The sequence below is a fragment of the Notolabrus celidotus genome, chromosome 8 (assembly GCF_009762535.1).
Source record: "Notolabrus celidotus isolate fNotCel1 chromosome 8, fNotCel1.pri, whole genome shotgun sequence".
NCBI classification, from domain to species: domain Eukaryota; kingdom Metazoa; phylum Chordata; class Actinopteri; order Labriformes; family Labridae; genus Notolabrus; species Notolabrus celidotus.
In genome coordinates, this window is record NC_048279.1 from 31,813,656 (window position 1) to 31,831,465 (window position 17,810).

Consider the following 17,810-nt stretch of genomic DNA (forward strand, 5'->3'; position numbering starts at 1 on the left):
TTTTAATTGTTCACATTTTATTAGATAAATTAAGTTGATTTGAAACATAAATTAAATAAATAATTTAGAGAACTTTTTGCAGTGTGTATTTTAACTTAGAGAGAATATAAATCACATTGTAGTCTAGTGTGTGAAAAGAAATTCTGATAAAGGAAACATCTCTTGGTTCAGAGTAGATCACTGACTCATGTTGAGCTCTTGAAGAAATTTCTTCATGGTCTTCAAAAAGTCTCTGTACGGCTTACGGAACTCCTGGTCATCCCAAGTGCACTCGGTCTGAGAAGAGATGGTTGATTCAGTGTTAGATCATGACAGAGGACCTCAAATCGAAACACTTTGTCCAATAACACCATACTTTTAATACTCACAAGATGCTCGGATTCTGGGTCTTTTTGGTACGATAGCTTGACTTCCGCCGCTGTTGAATTAGCTCTGAGCACTTCACCTGTGCAGTTTGTTGCGGCTTTTTTCAGTTCTTCAGTGAAGACACGCAGGGCTGCAATGCTGCAGGTGTCCTGAAAATAACACACCAATCATTTAGAGGTCACACTTGGCTCAATGTGGACAATCAACAGAACAGTGAGTGTTGTCATCAAGGTGAAGTAAGACTGGGAATCAGAATCAATCAGTTTTGACAAATATAAAAAGGTGGTGTAGGTTTAAGTGATAGTTTCAAGCAGTTTCTTTTAACAGCATTCAGACAGAATGAAAACAGATGCCTGACAAATGATATCTGATGTAAACTGAGTTTGTGGTGCTGCATTCTACAAAGCAGAATCGAGAACTTGCATGACTTACGTTTATGTTTGTCGGAGCGATGAAAGTCACTTTGTCTCCCTACAGGAAGAAAACAAAAGCAAAGAGAAGAGTGAAACCAGTTTCTTTCAGTGGAGCTGACTCAAATCCATATATTTATGCTAAAGTTACTTACACATATGATGTTCCCTAGAGCACCGAAGTCCAGGTCGTCTATGTCGAAGCAGAATTTTTGCTGTTTGTTGCTGCATTGAGTAGTGCTGGTTGGTGTTGGTTTTGCTTGAAGAAACCCAACAAAGAAAAGCATCCCCAGGGCAATTTTGAAAATCTGCTCCATATTAGAATCTTGTGAGAAGCTTGACTTCAGTTTGCTTTCAGTTAATAGCTCTGAGTATTGTGTGGCTCTTGGTGGCCCCTAGTTCTGCTTTTATAGTGGAGCAGACAAAAAAGCGAGTGGGTAGAAAAGGTGTGTTCTTGCAGAAGCATCTTTTTTTCCCTATTAATCATGAGGCAATTTTTCCCCTTAGCTGCCTTGTGAAAACCCAAAGTCAAAAGGATCAAGTGGGCACAGATTGACCTTTTTGATATGATAAGAAAACAATTGAAACTTATTTTTAGTAAAAGTGACTATTAAAGTGTCTTAAGCACTTGAAACAGAAATAAGTCACATAATCACTTCACAACCCGTGTGTGTAAAACTGCTTTAACTGCAGTTAAAGGAGATTTGTTTGATTTGTTATTTAGCAGCATTTTAAAGAGAATATAAAACTAAACTCAATGACAGGTGTCAGAGGTTTGGTTTCCTCTCTTCATAGAAGCCGATGAGACCACAAACTTCCCCCTAAAACTCATCATTCATCATCCATTAAATGTACTAACATTTAACAAAAAGTAAGATGAATTGTGGTTCTTAATAAATGCAGGCTGAAAAACTGTAAAACTTTTAACTTAATTTTGAAGACTTAAAAAGAAGGATCAGAGTTCTCCTGAAAAAAATGCAAAGAAGAATAATCGGGTGTGTTAAAATGACAATATGACGGTATATGAAATGATAAATATAAGAGGGAGATGATGATGTAGTAGGAAACATGTTAGAAGTGGCAGTATTGATAGTGATGATGGTGATCATAATAAGCTTTATTTTTCAGAAATTGTGCAAAATTAAAAAAAAAGTCACAAAGAAGTTTAAAAATATGTAAAAAGTCATTAAAAAGCAAAATAGAAAAACAAAGTACGTTTTGAAATGAAGAGGATTTAGCGTAGAAACACAAGTGGGATTAGGATTAGTGAAGTTGAATGAGAAGTGCCCGGGCTGTAACTAAAAATAGAAGTGTTTGGAAGTAGAAATTTGTCTCAATTGCCACACACGCACAGCAAGAAATGAATAAGGGGTTTCTTTCTTTTACGCCTACACTTATACACTTAAGGGGATTCCCCACAGAAATCCTAGATCACAGAGGTCGCTCGGCCAACCACCACTGCTCCTCACACCTTGCCGCCCTGGATGTTATCGTCAGTTTCAGTTCTGAGGTGTCCTCAGGAGTCATGGCAGGATTTTGATGTGAGCTAGGCGGGCGGGCGGGGAAATTTCTATCCATGGAATTTGTCGCTCTGTGGGGGCATCCCAACCGTTCCATGTCTTACTGTGCAGATTAAAAATGTGCTTTTCTCATCACTACTTTTTTAAACTTTTCCTTTGGCCTGCCAGGAGAGAGTTCATTCAATAAATATAAAGAGATAATAAATAAATCTTACACATTACACAACTCTGCATATCAAATCTTAGGTTGAACTTACATTTAACTTCCTGCTTTAACACATCTTGTTCAAGATTCTGTGTTGCAGGTTTCTTTGATATTGCAAACCGCAATCTTTAGCGTTGATGATGCAGCTCTGTTGCTGCCACAATCTGAAATACCAGGCCTTTATCTTTAACTATACAGTAACAAATATGCAGTATTTTAAATTACAACTCAGCATTGAAGTGTTTTTTCTAACAGCTTGCATGCTGCTGATCTTTGCCAGAGACGATGTGGTACTCACACTGCGAACACTTTCTTTCATGTCGACAGGTGACTTCTTCTCTCCAGCAAACTTCAGTGCCCTAGATCACAGCATTACTTTGATGCAATAAAGATAAAATGCTGTAAGATGCAGATTAACATAGCCTGCACGTCGGTGCATGGCACTTTGTTTGCTGATATCTGATTCTGATTTTCTGATATTTGCCGATGTTGCCAATGACCTACGTTCAACCGATACATCGATGCACTCTCATAACGTCATGGGGCTGATCACGCAACTTTGAACGTCTTGAGAAATAGACACGACATACAGTTTTTTGCTGTGCTTGTATTTATATACTTTATAAATAACTCTACTTCTCTCTGTGGCTGTCCATGTCAGCGGGTTGAACCCAGTGCGTGAGGAAAGTATTTTCGTTGTCAGAAAATAGACGGAAGTCCCAAAAGTATGATTGAAACTTTAACTGTGTAAAGATCCAAAAAACACTTCATTAACTTGCAATGCTCTCACCATTTTATTTCTTAAAAGCTCTTTCACTTGGGATAACATACAGAAATGTATCACAGTTATTTAGCTGGATTCAAGCTGCAGATAAAAGTTTGGTTCAAAAGTTCACCATCCAGCGGTTACCGTTCTTTCCTTCCCTCTTCTGACTTTCTTTTACTTTCATTGTTGAAAGTACAACTGAAAACTTAGTCTCAGTCAGATGAGGTGACATAAATGCTTCCATGTGGTCGATTTAGATGCTATGGGATAGCTATGAAGATAAGAGCGGAGTCAAAGATACCAATAAAAAACCCTCTGTGACGGCAGGATGTGTTTTTCCTACTTGCTTCTTTGTTCAGTCATTAAAGTTGAATCATCAGTCATGTTTGCCACCAGTTCACACACACACACCTACATTACAGAGCATGCAAATAATGCTTTTTAAACTGGGGAGCTTTCCCCTTACTTTCCCTTCAGTTATTTTGTATTGCATCATTCAAAACCAGACGCTAGTTCAACTCTGTAAGGACACTTGCTTTTTCTGAGCTGCTACAAACTGACTCATCTTGACGTATTAATCTCTACTAAACTAGATTAATATGTTTTAATAAATGATAATAACCTTCATTTATATAGCACCATTAAATGTAGGTCAAAGTGCATATTGTTTTAAACAACGTGCTGAATAGTCAAAATAATTGTGAATGTAGTAAATGCAGAGGTGTCAAGTAACAAAGTACAAATACTTTGTTACCTTACTTAAAGGTGACATATCACGCTTTTTTCATCAATATATATTGGTCTAAGAGGTCCCCAAAACATGTCTTTAAAGTTTATGCTCAAAAAAACACTTTGAAATCAGATTTTGGCATGCCTGAAGAACCCTCTTCTTCAGCCCTGCTCAGAACGGTCGGTTTTCTCTCTGACCACGCCCCCCCAGGAAGTGGATGTGGCCTCGGCTCTTCAGCACGTTGATCTAATGTTTACATGTAAGCTGAATATACACGGCTGCTCACAGACCCGCGTTACTTCAACCCTCTAAATCTGATCCAGAATCTGATGGCGCCTGCAGCAGGACCTTTCTGAACGATTGGTCACAGATTTAGTGTTTCTTGTTGTTTTATTTATCAGTATGTTGACGTGTGTCTTGGTACACAGCTACAGCTACAGCTACACCTACAAACATGTAACTATGTGGCTGTGCAAACTAGCGCTAGCACTTTTCCATGAAAAATAAAAATCATCCACTAGATCTTCAAATCTGCAGACGTGGGGAGTAAAACCAACCTCTGCCAGAAAGGCAGCGGGACCTTTCTGAAGGATTGGTCATAGATTTTGTGTTTCTTGTTGTTTTATTTGTCAGTATGTCGACGTGTGTCTTGGTACACAGCTACCAACATGTAGCTATGTGGCTATGCTAACTAGCGCTAGCACTTTTCCATGAAAAATAAAAATCATCCACTAGATCTTCAAATCTGCAGACGTGGGGAGTAAAACCGACCTTTGTGTTTATTAAGACAGCCTACAACTAGCATGCCTCCCTCCTAAGCTCCTTGTTAGCACACGTGTGCAGGGAATGAAAAATGGAGGAGGGGTTGAGTTGTATTTTATACAGTCTATGGGCTGAACAAGCTCCGAGCTCTGACTTCAGTTACAGACCGGATGGCGTTGTGACGTATGAGAAACACTTAAAACTGAAACGGCTCGTTTCAGCACACATTTACAGAAAGGTGGAGAAATCAGAACAGGGGCAGAATGGATTTGTTTCATTTTCAGGGGGGTTTGTAGACGGGGACACATAATTCAGGTAGAGAACCATTAAAAAGTCGATCTTGCATATGTCACCTTTAAGTAGAAATTTTAGGTATCTATACTTTGCTGGAGTAATTATTTTTCAGCCGACTTCTTCCTTTTACTCCTTACATTTTCAAGCAATTATCTGTACTTTCTACTCCTTACTTTTTAAAAATAGCCTTGTTACTCCTATGTCATTCCGACTTTATATCTTTAAAAAAAAAACACATTTATGTACATTGACATTCCAATAAAGGCTGTTGGTAACATGACCTTTGACTTTTTGCACCATTACAATACTTATAGGAAACTAGTCATCATATCTTCCGCTCCACGAAACACATTAATGCTCAGTAGTACACATATATGGTTCTTTAATGTGTTTGCATTGTACAAAAATGCGTTCATTTTCAATGGTTGTGTCTGGCTGAAACAGGTGCAACCCAAATAATTCAACATTAACATATTATATAACATTATAGTCATTATGGCCTTCAGAAACATGTTTTTTTGGGAAGGTGGGGTCGTGCACTATAGGCCCCTGTGACACAGCCTAAGCCTTTGCCCTTAATGGCATTTTTTTCCCCGAACATAACTTTTACTTTTATACTTGAAGTAGTTTTGAAACCAGAACTTTTACACTTTTACTTGAGTAAAAAGCTTGAGTTGATACTTCAACTTCTACAGAAGTCTTTTTAAACTCTAGTATCTATACTTCTACTTGAGTAATACATATGAATACTTTTGACACCTGAATAAATGAAAGGAATGATACGTATGTTAAATTGTGGTTCATACTCCAGTCTGATAGTAGTCTAATAAATTCTTACATCAGGAGCATGTGGTGAAGCTTCCTGTCAGCAAACCAGTCCACTTTATCAATGCAGCACATTGTAGAGAACAACACAGTTTAACAAAGTGCTGCACAGGGAGATAAGACTTTAAGATGAAGATCACATTGAAAAAAAGAAGAAGAGAACAGAAATGCAGAGACCACACAGCTTGGTTAAAAGCCAAGGAATTATACATAAATGAAAGAAGGTTTATGGTGTGGGACATTCTGACGTGCGGTGGTAGCTTCTCCATCTATTTTGGGACCACAGCTGAAAAGTTGTGGTCCCCCCTCCTCGTGGTTCTCAGCTCCAAGAAGCAGTTTATCAGAAATCATTGAAACACCTTAAGTGGGTGTAGATTTGCAAAGGTCAGATATGTACTGAGATGTTTATCCTGGACCATGAGACGGTATTTATTCATATATTAATGTTCATCATTTTCAGCTGTTGTAGTTTCAGTAAGTCAAGTGTATTCGGTCTTTTTTTTTTATATAAGCAGAGAGAACTAGTTGATCAAATACCAGGCTTTGTAAAAGTAGAATTCATTTGTGTTTTTTTTTTCTTTATGACACTCTGAGTGGGGGGTGATGTAATTTCCTTTCACACTGACCATGAAATGTAAATGTCCCAAAAAAATTAAATGCCTCACTGAGGTTTCAGCAGTCAGATAAAGAGAGGGAAAAGAAAGTGTTGTGTTTCCGTGATAGTAATGATGTCATTGGAGGTTTTTTCACCACACACTATCACAATGCCACGTCATACTCATGTCTATACAGAGCACAAGTGTAGCCACTGAGTCAGCTGTGGGATATCATGAATTTATGTCTGACAATTATGACCTAACAAACTACTTGGAAATTGATTCACTATTAGGCTATACAATTATTTTTAATGGGGATAAACCTTCTGCAGTCATACACTTACCTGCATTGGAGGCTCATCTCCATTTCTCCAATATGGTGGTTGCATTGACAGCCAGATGGCATCTACATGTTTATATCTATGATGATTATCTGCATTGTTGGTAATCATTGTGTACTTCTGATGAACCCAAATATAGTGGCTTAGACCTCATAATTAATTAATATACACTACCAGTCAAAAGTTTGGAAACACCTTCTCATTCAAGGGTTTGAATATATTATAATTATTTGAAACACTGTAGATTAATACTGAAGGCATCAAAACTATGAAAGAACATTTATGGAATTATTTAATTAACAAATAAGTGTTAAACAAAGCAGAATATGTTTTATATTTTAGATTCTGTAAAGTAGCCCCCTTTTTCCTTCATGACAGTTTTCCACACTCTTGGTATTCTCTCAGTCTGCTTCATGAAGTGGTCTCCTGGAATGGTTTCTAATTAACATGAGCCTTGTCATGAGTTCATGTGTAGAATGACTTGCCTTCTTAATGTGTTTGAGACCATCAGTTGTGTTGTTCAGAGGTAGGGTTAGCACACAATGGATAGCTCAATTTGACTACTGTTGTAATCCAGATTATTTCATAGTTTTGATGTCTTCAGTATTAATCTACAATGTTGAAAATAATTTTAAAAAATAAATAAAAATGAATGAGAAGGTGTGTCCAAAATATGAAGCCCAAGTGGAAATGCTAAAAACTGCAGTTCATAAAGCGTCCACTTGAGGTTGGCTGCAGAAACACCAGAAACCACATACACACCCATTCAAAAAAGACGATCTTTACAGCAACAATAAACATGTTTACAGTCTGGTTCAAGAAACAGTTTATGTCTGAATAGCTCATTTCTCTCTCAGCACACACTGTATGGGGGGCGGTTTATAAATCAGTATGTTTGAAGATATTAAACTGAGGAGTTATGCCCAAATTCAAGGATTCAAGGTTTTTTATTGTCATACCAATACAAGCTGTCGCATGATATGGAACGAAATTCAGTTTCTCAGGTCCCTCATTAAGCCAAAAAAAGAGCATACAATCAGGGGAAGACACAGTAATAACTGTAAAAATATAAATACAAATATAAATATAAAAATATTGTGCATAGTGCAATTGAATGTGCAAATGTACAGTGTGCAAGTTTTGAGGTAGTCCGTTTTATTGTACTGTTCATGTCGGAGTCTGTATGGCTGGGAGCGGCCGAGACTACAGAGCACCACCAGAGTTCAGCAGTCTTACAGCCTCAGGAAAGAAGCTGTTCCTCATTCTGGTGGTTCTGCTCTTGATGCTCCGCAGCCTCCTGCCTGAGGGGAGAGGAGCAAACAGTTTGTGTGCAGGGTGGGAGGTGTCCTTCATGATGCCACAGGCCCTATTTCTGCATCTGCTGGTGTAAATGTCAGTGGTTGGTGGTAAGCCTACAATCCTCTGTGTAAGGACACGGCTGACTTGATTGACAGGCGGGCAACCTGTAGCTGTTAGTGAAAAGGCTAAAGCCCGCCTCTTTACCTCACACTGGCTGGGACGAAGTTAGGTTGAGTTCAGCATTTACAATATGGAGACCGCAGACGATTGGCTTCAAAACAGCGCTTCAGAAACAGATGGGTGACGTCACGGATACTGCGTTCATTTTTTTATGCAGTCTATAGTTAAAACGTGTATGAATCCTGTGATGCAGTGACGAGATCCTGAGTGTCCAAATTTAAAGTGGAGCAACAATAATGAGCAGCAGCCTGATGAAAACTTAAGACTTCTTACTCATGCATCTACACTGAATGAAGTTCACACATTTTCTTGCAACACCCCTGATCAGACTCACACCTCAAAACACACCAAGAGGAATTCCCAGCAAAAACTTTCATGAAGACATTTGTCAGGTGCTCAGCTCAAAGTCATCTGTGCATCACAGCTGTTCAAGCTGAGAGCAGCCATCCATCACTGTGTGGTCGCAACTGGTGGCTACTTTGTTTTTTTCAGAGTGATTCAGATGTAAAGCAAAGTTTTGTCGAGAAACTTTTTGCCTCACACCTGCTACAAGATGTTTACTTAAGATATTAACTTTTGTAGTTGGAAATTTTCTGTTTGAGGTTACAAGTCCTTGAAATGTTGAGCCCTTTTTTTTAAATTAATAGAATATTAAAAAAAAAAAACACAACAGCATCATGCAGTTATAAATACTACGTACTAACCTTCATTTGCATGGTGTTGAAAGCACAAACTTAATAATTAATGGACATAGTATTCAGGGCGTCGCCCTTCTGTTTCTGAAGCGCTGTTTTGAAGTCGGCGGCGCCGTATTGGAAATGCTGAACACAACCTAACTTCGTCTGAGCTAGTGTGGTGGTAAAGAGGCGAGCCTTTACCTGTTTTTAAACCAGGCTGTAAACATGTTTATTAATGCTGTAAAGATCGTCTTTTTTGAATGGGTGTGTATGTGGTTTCCGGGGTTTCTGCAGCCAGCCTGAAGTGGACGCTCGATGAACTGCAGTTTTTAGATCTTCCGCATTGGCCTCATACCTTAAGACCGGAGGTTGCCGCTTGGTTGAAAGGCTTTTGTATGATCACTGTGGCATTTTAATTACCACAAATATGCTACACCACTTAAAGCTGGGGTTGGTAGTCTCGGAAAACAAGCATGAATTTGAATGTAGCTTTCCTCAGGACTCCGTCTAACCCCTCCCCCCTCCCTCGGAGCTCCTCCAAAATGACGCCCCCCACGCTCACATGCACGAGCGCCGCTGACTTGCGACCATATGATCGTGACTGATTCAAAACCGGTCCTCACCAAAACATTATCATAGTGAAAGTTAAAAACACAAACAAACATGGCTGCTGTTAGTACTCACAACTGTCATGCTAGCATTATCCAGTTGTACCGGTGACACGATATCAGGAGAAAAGTTATAACACATGTAATACTGTAACAGCTCTACTGTTTGTTAAACGTGTTCAGTGTAGATGTTCTTAATTCCTACAGTGTTGACGGTTAGTGAAGGCATCAGGAGAGGTGAAGAGAGTGTGAGCGGGAGAGAGGAGAGACAAGACATCCCTACAGCGTCTGGACAGACGCTACAGTACATCTACATTTCTGTAGGACTTACTAAATGTCATTCATTCTTCTGCTTGTCAGAGCCCCCGTGGTGAGAGCTTTTTAGACTCTGATCCGGACTACAGTCCTGAGCAAAGCACCTCATCGGGTCAGAAGGGACAGGGCCGAGGTCGAGCGAGAGGGGCAGTAAATAGAGTCAGGGGAAGCAGAAGCAGGGGACGGGGACTCGGAGTGCACACCGGGGAAATGTACGCGCAGGAGGCGGGCAGAACGGCAGGACGGGATTTGAATGATTTAAAATTTTGGCACCCAAAAAACGGTGATTGGTTGGTGTTTTCCCAGGTTTACTCCGGCTGTAGATAGCAGCTTTTTTTGCTCTTTTTTAAGAACACATATAATTCAACCAACCCCATAGTGTGTGACAACCAACCCCATAGTGTGTGACAACCAACCCCATAGTGTGTGAGTGTGTGACAACCAACCCCATAGTGTGTGAGACAACCAACCCCATAGTGTGTGAGTGTGTGACAACCAACCCCATAGTGTGTGACAACCAACCCAGTGATAGGGTTGGTTGTCACAGTGTGTCAGAGTGTCTTTGATAATTAATTGCCTCTTTGTTACAATGAGTTGGAAAATGAGAGGGATACACATTTCAAGCCAACACCTTAAGCTTCAATTTAATGTAGGAATGACTATTGAAAGATGTTTTTGTTGATGATGAGCAATCATCAGAACATTAAAAAGTGTGACAACCAACCCTGTTCTCCCCTACTTACTGCACATCTCCAAGTTGCCTTACAGAGTTTGAGATACTGGTGATCACATGAAAAAGTATCTGCATCTTTGATAATGATCTTATAATTACCATTGCAGTTGATAGTTTGAGAGGACAGGTGTAGGATTAATTCATAATAGAATTGGTGTATGAGGATAAACACAATGCACTGATTTTAAGACCGAAAAGTTATTCCAATCAGGTCAACTGTAGTTTGTTTTTTTGTTTTGCTCGAGCACAATTGTGGTGTCAACACAGGCTCCAGTTTTTTATGTAAGTTTGGTCACAAGTGTAAAAATGCAACTTTCCGTCTTGAGTTTGGAGCTTTGCTGAAATCCCCTGTGGGCGATCTGGGAAGTCCTCAGCAGTGGTGTTTGAAGAGGTGGCACCTGCAAGTAAATATGTCGGCAGCTGTCATTGTGAAGGTTTGTGGTTTTCTTGCCACAGAATTGAATCATGTTGGCTCCTGTTGTAAATCCATCTGCCTTCTCCACCTGGTCCCTGACACAGTTCCCCCCCCCCCCCCCCCCCCCCATAGGTGACAAATAGTTATTTATTAAGTTAGCAATGTAACCGAACGAGGTTACAATAAAAACACAATAATATCAAATCAAGTCAGAAGTGTATGAGTCTGAAAGAGAAAAGCAAGGTTAGATTAAAGGCTGCATAATAAACACATCACACTGCATTTTAAATTGCCTCCAGCATGGCGCCCTCCAGTGATGAGTATGGGCAATAAAGAGCATGTGAACTAACAAATGTTCACAGCCATGTTTAGCAATGTTTTTAGAAGAATTGATTAATCCTTGTCATGAAAATCCTCCAACGACTGACTGCTAACTGAAGTGTTTTTCCTTTAGGATTCATCCAGCCTTTCGCCGTGACCTGAAATGTTTGATTTTTGTAGCATTTTATAAAATTGCATCACAAGTTTGGATGTTTTGAGGCGTCTTTTTCAAAGAAGTTGGCTGGAGCATTTGGATATTTCTAAAAAAAAAGTTGTCTGTATGGATTTTTTAAATATTTGGGACTGTGGTTGAGGGGTCGCAGCTCTGGATTACAGAAGACCCAGCAAAATGTATTATTTGTATTAAAAGAAGAATGCTTAGGAAGTGCTGAAAGTCCCAAATATGAAACCTCAAAAACCAGTCAAAACAAAATGTATGAAATCACAATAAGTTTGAAGTGCACAGAGATCTAATAATTAACAGCAACTAAAGCAAGTTCTTCCAGTATGAGACTCTTTTCTATTCTAGTTCCACAGTTTGAGAGCCTTACTGCAGATTTTGCTCTTGTTCACATACTACATACTGACTTTTGGCCAGATCAGTACGTACTACAAGTATAGTAATAATAATATAATAATAAACTTTATTGATATAGCACTTTTCTAAACAGAGTTACAAAGTGCTTCACAGAAAGTAAACAATAATAATAATAAATCTAGTAGGCAGTTTGGAAAAAAAACAGCTGTTGTGTCTTAGCTACAGGACGGCCACCTGCCTCTAGCTGGAGCTGTAGATTAAAATGTGCTTTAAAAATATCATAAATAAGCTAAAAAGAAGACGTTAAACTGTTAAATCTGAACAGTTAATGTGCAAACTCTTTCTTTGTGCGTGTCTGCCTCTCTGAGCTCGGGTGTGAACCTGCAGCTGAGAGGTTAATATAACAGAATATGTGCAAACAATCAAATCCTGCATTAAACAGGAAGGTCAGTGTGCAAAATAAAAACAGGAAGTTGTTTTTTTTTTCAGTGCTTTTTTCTCTGTTTGACCTTCACTGAGGTGCAGTTGCGGCTGAAGACCACCACGACAGATGGCGTGTCGTCACGGCTTGTCGGTATTTGATCTAGAAAACTGAGATAGAGTTGTTTGTAGGCTGTTTCTGGTTAAACTGGCTTATAGCCACTCAACTGGACCAATGCATACCCAGCACAGGCTTGTGGAGGTTAACCTGCATGGGGGAATGAGAGCTGGTGGTGCTAGCTCTGGTAACATTAGCCACACTCACTAACCACACAGTCTGTGATCCTGTGTTTATGCTGAGTGTTTTCTTACTGTCATACTAGTTGCCTAGTTTGAATGTAAATGTCTGTAAATGAGTCTCTTTGGGATCTTTTACTAAAGCTTCATCTGAAAGCTAGTTGTTGCACAGCTTTGGCCTCGGGGTGAAGGTGCAGTGTTTATTGCTTGGAGCATCAAATAGGGATTTTTACAATAGAAAGAAGTCTTACAGAGTTCAACAAACTTGTGCTGTTGGAGTGATTTTTCTGAGTGAAGGTGTATCCATTTGTTTCATAGTGACCCAGCAGACTCAAACTTCTGAGATGCAAACTTTTTATTTTAATCCAAAAATACAATCGTATCAATTAAATATATTCTGAGTTATGTCACATCATACATAGTATAAACGTCATTAAATACTTTGAATTCTTTGAGAACTACAGATAAATTAACTTTCACTCTCAGTGAAAAAGGAAAAAAGAAACACACATAACTAAAGAGTCAGATCCACCAGGTGGCAGCAAAGCAGCTCTTAAGAACACAACTTGTATAGCTTGAGTATGTTAACCACAACAAACTGAATAAATATTGAATAAGTTAAATATTTAAAAGACAATAACTGTCTAAACATTCATCAGCATAGTGTCTTCATTACATTCAGTCTTGATCCTCGTCTTTGCTCAGTTCGTACTCAGTCTGGTTATGGCCTAAAAAAAAGAAGAAAGAAAGTTTTTACATGAACAAACTAAATTTTTTGGACTTGTACACTTGGATTAGTGTTCATCAAAAAAAAAAGGCCCTTACCCGTTGAACAAGAGTCTCCAGTCTGTTGAAGAATATTGTCGTGTTTTGTTTGGGGTGCGAGGCGCAGGCTTGGCAGGTGGACTAAAGGGCAAAAAGAAGTGAGAGAGTTATTGACCATCCACTGTGAGAGCGGCACACGTCAGCAGCTGATGAACGAGGAAACAAAAACATTTCTCTCACCGTTGCATTCTCTGAATCACAGAACTTCAGACCTTTCATCTGAAATCCATGAAAGACATTGCAGTGTGTTAGAAACGCACAGGGTCACAGAGTTCTCTCTCTTTCTTTCATTTATAATTTTCATGACTTCCGCTCTTCGTCAGGGTACTTACAGTCAGAGACTTATTAAGGCTCTTGAAAAGTCTGACTCGCTTTCTCTCTGCACCGTTGACTTGCCCTGGCAGGTTATCCCGAAAGCACTGCAAGGCTGACAGACAGCAGCAGTCCTGTTTGAGAAATACAAAGACAGAAAAACGTCAATCCCACAACAATATATGATCTGATCTACATATAAATATATTTTTTATTTGCCCAGTTTGAATAACAAACACATTTTTCTGCTGCTTTTTAAAGAAAAGTTGTTGCAGTAACATAAAAAGCATTAAAAAATGAACATTTTTGGCATTAAACTTTGAGTATTTCTACAAATACAGTGTTATATCAATGTAAGTGTAATACACTTTAGTTAGATGAATAGAAAATGTGTATATTTAGTGTTTTTTTAACTTGTTTTTTGCATTTTGTTGAAGTGAAACTACATTAGCATAATCCACAGAGATTTAAAAGTTGCTTCCTATTGATCATTCATCAAAGCTGCTACAGTTGTTTATTTAAAAGTGGTGATATTTAGTGAACAGACATAAAAAAAAGCACCTAAAAAACTAAATAATATATCTTCTGGTGAGGCTTGATGTTGAAGAAATAAAGTCCTAGCTTCTCTCTCTTTCCCCGTGTATCTCTGAACATCATGTGCACCAGCAGTCTGTCGCTTTTTAGTATCAAAATGTTGATTTTGATACTTGATACTCTCGTATCACTTTTACGGGAAAAATTCCTCTGATCACTGCCATCAAAACGTTTCCAAGAAAGCAGTTTCAGGTTTCATGTCATGACTTCATCATTGCAGTCAACTTTCCAATCGCATGCATTCTCAACGCTTTTCCCTAAAACTGAAACTTAACCAAAGAAAGTTTCCTTCAGTTTAAAGTTTCTGTTTTGTGCTTTTAATGTTTGTGTCTAAAAATGTTTCCGTCTTAAAAGCCGTACGGATGAATCACGTCTTAGTTGTCAAATCTTAGTTGCAGGTCACAGAGGATGAGAAGGTTTTAATGAAAACTCATTAACAGCTGAGTTATTCTTACTTTTGTAATTTGTCAGATCACATTCTTGCTCTGTATCTACGTGATATTTTTATCTTATCATTTTGCATAACAGTGTCACAAGGCCAAATCAGATGCTTTTCTAGCCCGCTGTAGTACGCTGTGAGTGTGTGTGGTGTTGTGAGGAAGTGTGTGAGCGGTTTTGTCTGCTCTCTGCTTGATTACTCATCACATTTTGTTCGGGTGTGCAGCGGAAGTTATTGAAAAAACACATTGAGCAACTTCTTGTCTTGACTCACCTAAAAGCCTGACAAGAAACAGGGCTGAATTTACGAGTAATTTACACGCATGCAAAATCCCTATATGCACTTGACTTCAAATGATTAGATGCATATGAAGTCAAGTGCATATTAAAACTACTAGTATGACCAGACTTTGTGAAATCCAAGGTATGTCTTCTAAAAGTTTAAATTAAACTTGCTGTTTTTATTTTAACTGATGAATTATTTGGTCAGGTTTAAGAAAAGTAAGCTTCAACAGAGCAGAGGATTTAAAGTGGATACTTTATGCATAGCTTTGAGACAGTTAGCCTAGGCCATAGAGGAAAAAAAACATTTTGTACTTTTCAATATAATTTCCTATAATTATCTAATTTTGATAGATTTAATTTCTGCTGTATTAAATGTATAAATAAACAAGCTTAAAAATATATTTGGATTTTCTCTATAAATAGATAAACTTTAGGTTTACTTAAGGTCAGACTGTGTCCTCAGCAATACTATATGTTCAATGTAATGAGGTTTTTCCATTAAAATCAATTGGAAGATATAAAATGTTGTTAAAAAATAAAAAAATACATCAATAAGAATAATAAACCTTCATCTTTGAGCATTGTACATCAGGTATTAGATGCTTTTTAAAAAGACCCAACTATATGTGGACTTCTACACATCATCTGCTGAACTCCTACAGAAGTTGGCTCACTCAAGTCAGCAACGACTATGAGTAAGCACCCTCAAATATTAAGCAGAGCAGTGACCGTACTGGTGAGTGTTATTTAACAGCAGATAGTTTGACTTACCTCGATGTTCTGTGGTGGGGTGTTCAGCAGCTGCTCGCTCTGCTGCAGGACAAATCGACAACACTGTATTTAGTGACAGTCACTGTGGCCATAATGGGCAAAGATGTGAAAATGAAATCATAGAAGCACCAACCTGCAGACTTGCTTTCATATCCTTCAGATGTCTCAGGACTTCTTGTAATTTACGGCTCTCCTGTGATCTTCCAATCCCATTTGTCACTGACCCTGCCGAGGAGCAGCAGCAGAATGCAAAAAGGCAAAAAACAATCAGCTTCATATTGTCAGAGAGTGCTGCAGGTACCAGATCACCAAAGGTGGCTTTTCTGAAGATTTACTGGAAATGCAGACAGTTGTGTTGCTTACCTTTTTATACATATCCCTGAGGACACAGGAAAACCACTTGTGTACAGCTGGAAAGCTGCAGAAACTGGTGTGTGAGTAATGAAATTTTCTTTTCCACTGGCAGTCACCGCTACGTGATGCGAGAGTGGCGTCAACGGCGCGTGCGTGGGGCCCATACATACAAGTGTGTGAATGTAAAGTTGTACGAGTGCACCCGGCAGGAAACTACAGGAAGACGGCACTTCCCAGTTTCATTTTGCATCAGTGGAGCCACGGCCGTGTCGTAGGTAGTTTTCGTAGGTGTGGTATTGACAACCTGAATGCATTCATTGCATGATGGCCACCTACACAAACACACAAGGCCCTTAGCAACAACAGGAAACCATTTTAAGAAATGATGTCAAACAAAAGGAGAAGTGAAGGAGGAAATCCAAGAAAGGAGATACCTTAAGGAGTATTTAAGCTGATGTCTTTTGGGCTTTTAGGCTAAAACTTCCCTGCTCTCATATCGCTTTTACTCATCGAAAGAAGAACAAAGTCTTATTGTTGGAAAGATGAAGGAAGTTTGTCAAGTTTCATGCACGGCTGTGTGGGAGAAACAATGGACAGATAAGAGTCATCCTGATGGCGTTGTCCCTAAACACAGATATTTAACCTTTACCTTACTTCAGAAGTTTCATCATTCATAATGAGTGTTGAGATCTCACATTAAAAGTCATTAAAGCTCATGGTGTGTAATTTCTACCTTATAAAGCTCCTGTGAAGAGTTTGTAGCTGGATATGAATCAGGCTTAAAATTAACATTAAGCGTCTTTATGACCCAAACAAAGCGAAGAATAACCATCAGCAGAAAGATCAGGTTTTTTAAATAGTGTTATGCCCGGTCTAGGGGTGGCTGAAGCATAATGTGAATAAGACCCGTTTCCCCCAAGTCCCAAGCAGCCACAAAACAAGTATAACAATTAAATGATTTATTTGTGCAAATGATATTGATCTATAAGAGGAAACTAAAATTACCTTCAGGGTGAACAAAGGCCAAGTAATCATTAGTAAACATTTCTAACTGATGTAAAGAAACTGACCTAAGAAATCAGAGAAACCAAAACGTGTGTCCATGTCCTGGTGGTTCACCCCTACACAACTTAACAGAAACACACTAACACATGGGAGAACAAAAGGCGAACGTGGCTGGTTGGAAGAAGAGGGAGCTGGGACTCCCGTCTCTTGCTGTGACGTCATCTCTCAGCTGATATTATAATAATAATAATAATAATAATAATAATAATAATAAATTGTATTTAAAGGCACCTTTCTCGGCACTCGAAGACACCGCACAGATATATATATGTATATATATATATACATACACACATTTACATTAAAGGAAACAGAATCAAAGTCAAAATGAAAACAATATAAACTAACAAAGTGGTAAGAAAATAATAGAAACAATAACAAAATGACAGTGCAATTGGCGTCAGACGGAGTAGGCGGTTTTATATATAGGGGGGCAAGACCTCCGACCCAGCCTATCAGCTGCCGAGCTGAAGTCCAACGAAATCACGCCCCTAATAATGAGCGCAGCTGTACAGGGCAAGAGACGGCAACTTGCAACTTGCAACCCC

At 38.8% G+C, this 17,810-nt stretch overlaps 2 protein-coding genes across 2 annotated transcripts in view; one reads left to right on the forward strand and one right to left on the reverse strand.

Moving 5' to 3' along the window:
* The window catches only part of bbs12 (Bardet-Biedl syndrome 12), a gene marked incomplete at its 5' end in the record, with an annotated part of 47,319 nt that overhangs the window by 4,701 nt on the left and 24,808 nt on the right, over window positions 1–17,810 (forward strand). The gene's annotated exons all lie outside the window — the stretch shown is intronic.
* On the reverse strand, window positions 13,005–16,577 carry il21 (interleukin 21). Its single transcript, XM_034690966.1, has 6 exons — window positions 15,977–16,577; window positions 15,844–15,885; window positions 13,776–13,889; window positions 13,624–13,662; window positions 13,444–13,524; window positions 13,005–13,346 (listed from the first exon to the last, which is right to left on the reverse strand). The coding sequence occupies exons 1-6, from the start codon at window positions 16,118–16,120 to the stop codon at window positions 13,320–13,322; spliced, it is 447 nt and encodes a 148-aa protein (XP_034546857.1). The 5' UTR covers window positions 16,121–16,577; the 3' UTR covers window positions 13,005–13,319.

Coding starts and splice junctions, on each gene's coding strand:
- il21 (XM_034690966.1), bottom strand. CDS start 16,120: ATGAAGCTGATTGTTTTTTGCCTTTTTGCATTCTGCTGCTGCTCCTCG. Junction 13,663..13,775: donor GCCTTAATAAGTCTCTGACT/GTAAGTACCCTG, acceptor CATGGATTTCAG/ATGAAAGGTCTGAAGTTCTG. Junction 13,347..13,443: donor TGGAGACTCTTGTTCAACGG/GTAAGGGCCTTT, acceptor TCTTTTTTTTAG/GCCATAACCAGACTGAGTAC.